Here is a 9,653-nt window from a genome sequence, read left to right as displayed (position 1 = left end):
ATGGATCAGGTTAGAGGAGAAATGGCCCTTCCAGAAGAGCACTCCCATGTTGTGGGAGGACAAGGAGAAACTCCCTGTTGCAGAGGTGAGATGCTGCCCTGTTTGTTGCCAGCTCCTGCCCAGATGTGAATGCAGGTGAGATATGAGGGAGGAGGGATGCCCTGGGATGCTGGCTTGGGAGCAAAGTGGCATCTTGAGTCAGGCAAGGGCCTTCCACTACTGAGCTTGGGGCATGCAGAGCAATTGGGGCAGCTTTATTTGCCAAGGGTTGGAGGTTCCTGCAGCTCCGTGGGCTTGTAGTGAAGTAGGTGGGATAGAGAAGGAAGGAAAAGAGAGGAGTAGAGAGAAGGCAGGTAGGAGCTAATACCAGGGCAATTAATGAAATACTTTCGTCCACACAATTTCAGATATCAGGATGCTGCTCTGGGAAGTGATGGGGGATGTTGCACTGTCAGTGTTTGGGGTTTGTGAGTCCCCATTGCTACATAAACTCCCTAGGGTCATCTGAAGGGAAAAAATGGGGCGGGGGGAGCACCTTTGGCTCTTTCTCTTTGGTTTGATTTGCACCACCAGCATAGGCTTGGATGTGACATGGCAACTGGTTGGCTTTGAGCAGGGGCTGAACCAGACAACCACCCAGTGTTCCATCCCACTCCTTGACCACCCTCCTTGAGCCATGCATGCTGGTTTGGGCTGAAGTGGAGTTAACCTTCTTCATAGTGGCTAACATAGGGCTATGTTTGGGTTTTGTGCTGAACACAGGGTTGATAATGCAGAGATGTTTTTGTTATTGCTGAGCAGAGCTCACACAGAGCCAAGGCCTTTGCTGCTTTCCGTACTGCCACACTGGCAAGGAAGTTGGGGATGCATGGGAGGTTGGGAGGAGACACAGCTGGGACAGGTGACCCAAAGTGACCAAAGGGATATTCTATACCATAGGACATCATGCTCAGTATATAAGGTGGCAGGAAGAAGGAGGAAGGGGGGACGTCTGGAGTGATGGCATTTGTCTTCCCAAGGAACCGTTATGCGTGATGGGCCCTGCTCTCCTGGAGATGCTGAACACCTCCTGCCCATGGGAAGCAGTGAGTAAATTCCTTGTTTTGCTTTGCTTGTGAGTGTGGCTTTTGCTTTCTCTATTAAACTGTCTTTATCTCAACCCATGAGTTTTTCTAGCTTTTACCCTTCTGATTCTCTCCCCCATCCTGTTGGTGGAGGAATGTGTGAGTGGCTGTGTGGTTCTTGGTTGCTAGCTGGGGTTAAACCACAACACCATGGCATACAGAGAGGCAGCCATGGAGGGGATCTGCTACCAGCTCATGGCAGCCCTGCAGAGACATCAGCCACCCCAAACCAGGTCCTGTGCCATCAGTGGGGACATGGGAGTAAGGGAGCAAAAAGGCAGATGGCAACCCCAGTGTGATGCTCCTACCTCCTACCACTTCACATCTGGAGGCCATTTCCCACAAAACGAGGGCCATGGAGTAGACATCCATCTGCTTGAAAGACTCCAGGTCTTCCAGGTTCACCCTGGACTCCAGGACCTCTGGGGCCATGTACCTGGCTGTGCCCACCTGCCCAAAAAGAGGAGAGAAGGGTTAGGAGGAGGGGGCAAGGACTTTGGCCACAGGACAAGAGGGGGTGGCTTGCAAAGAGTCCTCCAGAGAGGGTTGGTGGGTCATACTTGCCTGCCCACTGTTGGCAAAGTCATCCACAGTCAGGGAAGGGTCAAGGCGTATGGCGATGCCGAAGTCACAGAGCACACACTCCTGCTCGTTCTTCACCAGGACGTTTGTGCTTTTGATGTCCCGGTGGGCGATGGGGATTTTCGGCCGGCCGCAGGAGGTGTAGTCACTGTGGAGATGGGCCACCCCACTCACCAGGGAGCCTGCCATCTTCTGCAGATCCATCCAGCTCAGGATGTGGTGGGAGAGGTAGTCCTTGAGGTTGCCCCGGCTGTGGTAGGCCGTGATGAGCCAGTACTCCCGGCGGGGCCCCGTGCCCCGGTCCTCAGCAGTGAGGAACTGCAGGACACTGTCGTGCTTGAGGCTGGTGTCGGTGAAGATCTGGCTCTCGTTCTTCCAGGACGAATACTCCTCGCACGGGAAGATCTTCACGGCCACCGTCTCGTACTGCCCCGAGTGGCTGTGGCTCAGCTTGGCTCTCCACACCTCTGCAAACTGCCCTTTGCCCACCATCTCGTCCAGCTCGATGGGCAGCAGCTCTGTGGGGCGGCTGCTGGCACAGCTGGGGCTGTTTCCAGCTGGGCTCTCATCCATCAGCACGGACAACTTCTCCTCCCGCTCCGTCGCTCTCCCTGGCTCCGCCAGTGCCGGGGGCTGTCCTGCTTTCCCACCCCAAGCCTTGGCTCTCTTGCGCCGCTTCTGCGTGCGGCAGAGGTAAAATATCACTGTGATCATCACTGCCACCAGCAGTGGGGGCAGGAGGCTGATGGCAGCCACCGGGATCACCTCTTTGCTCTGCAGCATGGAGTAGCCTGTGGAGAGGAAAGCCAAGGTAAGGGCACTACTGCTGTGGGTCTGCAACAGCTTGTTTTCATCACATGGAGCAGGAAAATATGTGAAGTTGTTAATGAAGCGCAGCCCTTTGCGGGGCCACTCTGCACAAACCCAGTCTGGCAGAGGACCCAGGTGTAGGTGGTTAGTAAAGGGGCTGCTCAGTTTTGGTCTCAAATTTAGCTCAATTTGTCAATGAAGGGTCCAGGACACAGGCCAATATCACTTGGGTCGGGCAGTGTGGCACATGAGATGCTGCTGCTGCCACCCAGGCAGCTTGGCTGCCTTTTGGGGGTCCCAAGCACTGCTGGTGCTCATGGCAAGGGGAGATGGGGTGGAAATAAGTGACAAATCTGAGGCAAGGCTCGAACACAGTTTCTGAGGGGGTTTGGGGCTGCAGCTTTGCTGGATCCCTGTGGTACACAGAGAGCCAGGAGGGATGGCAGGGGGTGGGCAGTGTGCAGGACCACCCAGCCCAGGGGAGTGCCAGGATGCTTTGAATGATAATTAGTGTAAAGGAGCATCATTTCTGTGCTATTTGCCAGTGTTGGCATCTCCTTCCTCACCACATTACAACACCAGCCCCATCAACCAACAGGGCATTGCTGCTTTTGTTTTACTTCTTTTTAGATTGTTCGGGGGACACACACACACACACAAACACACACAAAGCCATAACCCTCACACAACATATAATTGTCTGATCCTTTGATGTTCACAATTCCTGGAATAAACATGCTGACTTCAGTAGAGATATTCAAGTAAAATCTTACTCAGAGGTTTTTCTGCCAAGTATAATAACCCAGGGGAAGAGGGATAAGAATCATTCCATAAGCAAAACTCTCACTGCTTGACCTCAGTGTGTGCTGATCATAATTCAGGTTCTGGAAAAACAGAGCATTTAGCTATTTTCCTTGGCAAATTCCAAAAAAATGTGCTGCAGCTAATTTCTGCAAGGCTGTGAAAGCGTTTCTAAAATAGGCATCAGGTTTAAACCACAAGATCAACCCAAACTGATATAAATCAATAACGAACTCAGGAATATGTTTATTTTGGAAAGTGTTAGGCCTGGATATCACCTACTGCTTTAATGGATTTACCCGATGCTTTGCATCACATCTTTGAAACTCTGGAGGAAGAGAAGATATTTTTAAGAGAGTTGCATGCACAAGCCCTGAAAAGGGGAAGTTAACACAACTTCAGGAAATTCTGTCATGAGGATGCCCCTTCCTGATGGAAGTCTTTCGGTATGTAGGGGTTGCAGCAGGGCTTAGGCCCCTGCTACGGAGGGCACATGGAGCTGCTCTGGCAATGACCACAACTCTGCAGACCCACACCTTGCTGAGCATCACTGCATGGGTCATTCCATCCCTGCTGAGGGGACATGGACCTCCAGGGCCAGGCTCAGCTGAAGCAGAGATGGAAAAGACTTGACATGCTCCACCCTACCCAGCATCTTCCCAAGGTGTGTCTTGGGCTTCTGCAGGCACAGCTTTAGGAAATGATGCTTCCATGTGTTCATTAGGTTGGTCTCTCAGCTCTGATGGAGTCCCCTACAGCCCCAGTGCTAGGGCAGTGCCGCCTAGCAGCCCAGACCTGAAAGCAGGGTGTAAGGAATCAAGAAACTGGAAAAAAAATCTGTGTGCTTCAGCCCCTGGAGAGGTGCTCATCTCTATTAGACATTTCTCTGCTCAGGAGTTGTCTATACCATTGACTATGACCATAAGTTAACATTTAAAATGCAAATGATCCCTTACAGCAGAAGGCAAGGATGTAAACAATAGGGTCTGTGAGCCTGGGGCTTGCCAAGCTGCCCCATGACCCAAATAAAAGAGGAAAGAAGTGTTTTAAGACCTGCACTGCTCTTGCTCTGACTTCCGGTGCTTTCCATGCTGGCTGGCAGGAGGAGGCTGGTTGTGGAGCCTTCGGTGGGGGTGGCATTTCCAATGAGCCAGTTGTCATTTTTGTGTGAAATTACATATCCCAGCATCGGGTTTGGGATTTGACTATCCCTAGAAGTGTGTGTACCTGTTATGTTTGGCTGGGGAAACAGCAAAGAACTGCCAAATTTAGCATCATTTGCCTGCATTCAAAGTGGCTTGTTTGTTGAGAGAATTTGCATTTTATGTGATGTTTTTCTTTTTTTTCTCTGTGTTGCAGAAGAATCCATGCCTCTGGCTTGCAGGTTCTGCTTAGGCTCATTTTCACCATCCCCTTGCTCTGTGGTTATGGAAAATTGGAGGCGTTTCGCTTTGCTTTTGTTACAGGTCAGATTCTTGATGGACACTTGGATAAGCCTGGTCCATTTGGAGTTAGGGAGGTCTGGACAAGCCCCCAAAAGCTCAGGATCTGGTTGGAAGTGTTTCCAAAGTATACGACTCTCCTGAGGTACAGAAACAAGCTGCCTCTGAGTTTTCCCTCCTGTGGATTTACTGCTCCTGTTGTATCTCCAGCCATCTGCAGAAGTGTCCACAGGCATGCCAAGCCACTCTCATGTGTGTGTGCAGCGCTGGGGTGGCTCCAGCCATCCCTGCCCAAGAGAAACAACACCACAGGACTCCCCAGGAGAGCAGCAGGGCAGGCACTGCCATGTGCCAAGCCCTGTGCCCCAGCACCTCCACCTTTTTGGGTTGCAGCCACGGTGGATGCCAGCAGTTCCCGTGGGTGTGTTCTGGGACAGGATTTGCTCCAACACTATTTAAAGCTTTCAGAGCATTGACTCACACTGGGTCACAGCAGCTCTTGGATTCCTTGGTTGATTCACCCTGTGCTGAAGGGCACAGCCCATCGAGAGATACGGAGGATTTTCCATTACCTGATGTTTCCAGACTAAGGCTGGAGGTGTGGCTGGGAGGCATGGTTTGTCTGCAGACAAAATGTTTGGTTCAGTAACAGATTTTAACAGGCTTTTATATGGGGACATCAAAGAAGATGCTGGAAGAGTCCCTTCTGCCATTGCATCTCCTACACTGCTGGAAATACAAGTGGTTTGTCATTGGCACTGGGTGCTGCTCCCCCATAGAAAACATCAAGGAAAGTACTCACCATTGGTGTGGTTTTCAAAGATGAGTTTGTCATTGCACTCCTGCTCATCCACACAGCCACAGATGTAGATGATGCCATCCTCACTGGGCTGCTGGGTCATGATGCACCGGGAGGTGTTGTAGTTGGGGACCATAAGGTTTTCGATGGGGTGGTGAGGGTTGTGGCACAGTGTGCTGATCCTGATGCTCTCATTCTCCTGTCTCCTGTGCATGACAAATGAAGTGATGCAGTGTTTGTCTGGCAGCTCAGCCTTTGTATCAGCTGCGTGTCACCTTAAACCTGGTTCTAAGATCATTTGTTTCAGTCTGACTTGTTTGCAGCAGCTCTGGTAGAATTATAATTACACATGCTTTGGAGAGGTTTTGTTAAAGACCTTTGTCTCTTCCAAATGGTGAAAAGAAATGTTTAGCACATGCCAGCAGTAAGATGTGAGCCAGAGGCTGATTGTTTCCAGCAGATAACACACCAGTTCATAGTACCTGGATCAGGTACTGCCAACCTTAAGACTGAGTGCCCCGTGTATTATTTTTACTACCATCACCTGCTAGGTCAGCAGGTTTTGGGGCCATATGGTCCTAAGGAAACCCACCAAAATGAGGGTCCCACTTTGTATGTCACCTCTGCCACAACATGAGTCACAAGACCTCTGCCTCAGCAGACTGTGGGTCTCTGGTGCCCAAATTTTTCCTGTGCAGGGGAGAGGTGGGCACTGTGGGGGCCAAAATACCTGCTCATCAGTCACACCCTGTCCTTGCAGGACCATTTGCTCCTGTCTCTGGCAACAGGCAGTAGTAGAGCCTTCAGTCCTTGGCTGGGGATGTTTCTAGAGATGGCTTGATCTTTGGAGCTGCCAAATTATAACATGAGGGCAATACAACTCCCTACCTGCTGTTTACTAGCCTGTGTAGGGGAGTTTGTGGTGGAGAGCCTCAAAAACCGGGGTGTCCACGTGGATTTAGGAATGGCCAAGCAAGAACTGCGTTATATCCCTTTGTAAAGCAGATGGTGGTAGCTTCAAGGAGTTGGAGCATGGAGATGGGATTAGGAGGCAGCTGTTGGTGTCGCAGTGGAGCCTCTTGCTCTGAGAGCTGGAGCAGAGCTAACATGGGCTGCTGGCATCACATGAGAGACATGCTGGGCAGCTGAGGACCAGATGGCTGCTGTCCTGCCAGTACCACTGGGAAAATGCAACCTGGGATGCAACCCTTCTCCTACAGGCAGCATCAGCACCTGCCTTTTAGAGCCAGTAGGTTATTAAGAGCAGAGTGTCAGAGTTTGACCTTTGTTTCCAGAACCTTCTCCAGAGGATGCAGGGTAACCCAGGACTTGTCAGGTTTCCAGGACAGCCCTGCAGTGAGGACCAGTGATGGGGAATGACTGGCCCTCCATGGGCTATGGGCAGCTGAGAGCATTGCAGCTACTCCTTGGTGCATTCAAAGGAAGTTACAACCATTAATTACTCTTCCAGGGACAGCCGCTGCTTCCTGACCTGGCGGCACAAAGTGGAAGGGTGAAGGCATGGGGAGGTTTCACAATGTCTTTGAGGTCAGCTGGGAAGTCAGACATAAATGCCAAGGAAAGAAGCCAAATATGTCACCCTTTCCCTGGTGAAGTCCCCTGGTTTCAGTGCTCCCCACATCTTCTTGGGACTACCAGGTAACTTGGCAGAGGAGCTTCCAGCTGAAGTGTGTGATCTCTTCTTTGTGGCCTGCTAAGACTGGACACCTGGAGGATGTGAGCACATTGCTCATGAGCACGGGGCCAAAGTTGCTGCTATGACTCTGATACTCATGCAGGACAAGAACCAAATGTGCCTCTGCAAGTGAGCAACTAGCAGCAAGACCAGCCTGGAGGTAAGCCCTGCCAGCAGGATCTTATTCTCTGGGTGGATGGATCTTAGAATGGAATGGGAAATGTTGAGGGTGATTGGCAGGTTGTGACTTGTAGCTGCCTCACCCCATCTGACACATGATGCAGGGTACAGCCCCATCCCATGCCATGGGATTGCTTTCCTAGAGTGTGGATTCATGGTGCAGAGGTCCTGCTTTTTCCATACATGTCAATGGGAAAAACCAGTGCGATGCTGGATTGCCTGCTTAGGATTTAAGCTGGATTCTGTGTGTGCGCGTAGGAGAATTTGGGGCAGGAGGTGGATTTTGTTGTTTGCTTGTTTGGGTTTCTTGTTGTGTTTTGCTTTTTTAAAAGTCCATAATGCAACAATTATGTTGAGGCAAACTCCTACTGAAAGCTGGCGTACAGCATTCACGCTAATTAGCAGGTTGAGATAAAGCCTAGTGATAAGTGCTTGGCTGGCTCTGTGTGTGCGCGTAGGAGAATTTGGGGCAGGAGGTGGATTTTGTTGTTTGCTTGTTTGGGTTTCTTGTTGTGTTTTGCTTTTTTAAAAGTCCATAATGCAACAATTATGTTGAGGCAAACTCCTACTGAAAGCTGGCGTACAGCATTCACGCTAATTAGCAGGTTGAGATAAAGCCTAGTGATAAGTGCTTGGCTGGCTTTCACTTGCCAAATTAATTTTTTTGGAAAGAGGAGGAAAATCACTCTGGGCAGACCCAAAATGAATGTTTTTTTAAGTTTTGCTCATGGGGACCAAAAAATTGGGGGAGGCACTTTTCCAGGCCAAACCATGCAGTGTGTGTTTGGCCTGAAATGCAAGACTGCATTTCTTTTCCAGGCACCTCCTGCAGGAGTAGAAAAGGGCTTTTTCCAGGAGATGGGAAGGAGGTGGGTTAAACCCAGTGGGTTAAAGCCAAGTTTGGTGCTAGCTCAGATATCTATGTGCTGGATGGAGCCAGACCTTGACAGCACTCCTGCATGTGAACCAGGGTTTCACCAGCCTGATGCAGGAGGACACTGTGGGTTTGGAGGTCAGGTCTGCTGGTTTCCCTTGGGTTCAGCTTGTAAAGCTAAATTCAGAGATTTATGGGGGTTTAGAGGTCCCACAGCAAACTTGCCATGCTTTGTGTTGGGTACTTAAATGCTTCATTTATTTGGAAAATAAACAGGTACTAACTATAGGGCAGACCAAATAGTTTTTTACAATGAATTGTAATTTTAATTATAATGGAGTTAAAGAACGGGGAAGAGGAAGTCCTGAATTACTTCAATGGGCAGTAATCCAAGTGCAGGGGTACATGCATGTGTGTTTCTATGAGCTGCCTCCCAGAAAATCCTTTCTTCCCCCAAGGGTCCTGTTGGCAAGGGATTCTCCACTTACCATATGGCCACGCAGATCTCGTAGGGGTCCTCGCAGTAGGAGTTGAGGTTGCAGTTGCTGTAGCACACCTTCTCCTCACAGGCTGGGGGTGTAGAGTCACACCACTTGCACAGGTTGGTCTTCAGGCTGCGGCGAGCGCCAGCACTGCAGGCTGCAGGAGCAGAGAAGGTGGAGGGTGAGCATTGCTGTGCTTGTCCAGAGTGGGGAAAATTAACCACCATTTTCAGTGATTCACACAACCAGTGAAGAAGGAGCCTGAACTGACCCTATTTCTCCAAGCACTTTTTTTGAGCTTTCATTTTACTCCATTGCTCAGTCAAATATGCTTTATATTATGCCAAAGTCTAGGGGAGATGAGGGGATTCTGGTGTTGCAGAGGCAGGTCCCACTGCAGAGCCTGGGAAGCCACAGAGAGCCATGTTTTCCCTCCATGTGTCTCTTACCATTTATCACCAAGGGGAAATTTACTTCTCCCTCTACAACCTAGGCTCAAATTGGCATTTTTCCTTGTCCTGAGTACATGTGGTGTTTGAAAAGGGACAACATCTCTGGGTTTCTGCACACCTGAAGCCTTTATTTATTCCCCTCCCAGCAGGAAGAGAGGTGCCGGGGAAGGATGCATGGCCAGGCTGGGACAGCTCCCTCCTGTCCTGCTGTCTCCTCATCCTCCCTTTGCCTGTTCAATGAGCCCAAGCTGGGAAATGCGTCTGTGACTCGCTCCCTGAGCATCTGTGTATTTGTGATAAACGACGGGCTGAGACTTCTCAAGCTCTGGGGCAACAGGGGCTGCTTCCCCCAGGGTTCTGTTGCTTGCTCCGCCCCATCCCAGCATGAGATACTCTTCTGCCCCTAGAGAT

At 50.4% G+C, this 9,653-nt stretch overlaps 1 protein-coding gene across 1 annotated transcript in view; it reads right to left on the bottom strand.

Moving 5' to 3' along the window:
- Positions 1 to 9,653, bottom strand: part of LOC103805135 (TGF-beta receptor type-2-like) — a 17,572-nt gene that overhangs the window by 4,291 nt on the left and 3,628 nt on the right. Inside the window, exons 2-5 of the mRNA XM_009077770.1 lie at positions 8,797 to 8,947; positions 5,562 to 5,764; positions 1,689 to 2,497; positions 1,433 to 1,574 (exon numbers count right to left, since the gene is read on the bottom strand). Of these exons, the coding sequence (XP_009076018.1) occupies positions 1,433 to 1,574; positions 1,689 to 2,497; positions 5,562 to 5,764; positions 8,797 to 8,947 (1,305 nt within the window). The remainder of the gene's footprint in view (positions 1 to 1,432; positions 1,575 to 1,688; positions 2,498 to 5,561; positions 5,765 to 8,796; positions 8,948 to 9,653) is intronic.

The sequence above is a fragment of the Acanthisitta chloris genome, unplaced genomic scaffold (assembly GCF_000695815.1).
Source record: "Acanthisitta chloris isolate BGI_N310 unplaced genomic scaffold, ASM69581v1 scaffold43506, whole genome shotgun sequence".
NCBI classification, from domain to species: domain Eukaryota; kingdom Metazoa; phylum Chordata; class Aves; order Passeriformes; family Acanthisittidae; genus Acanthisitta; species Acanthisitta chloris.
This window is presented reverse-complemented; position numbering and strand designations above follow the sequence as displayed.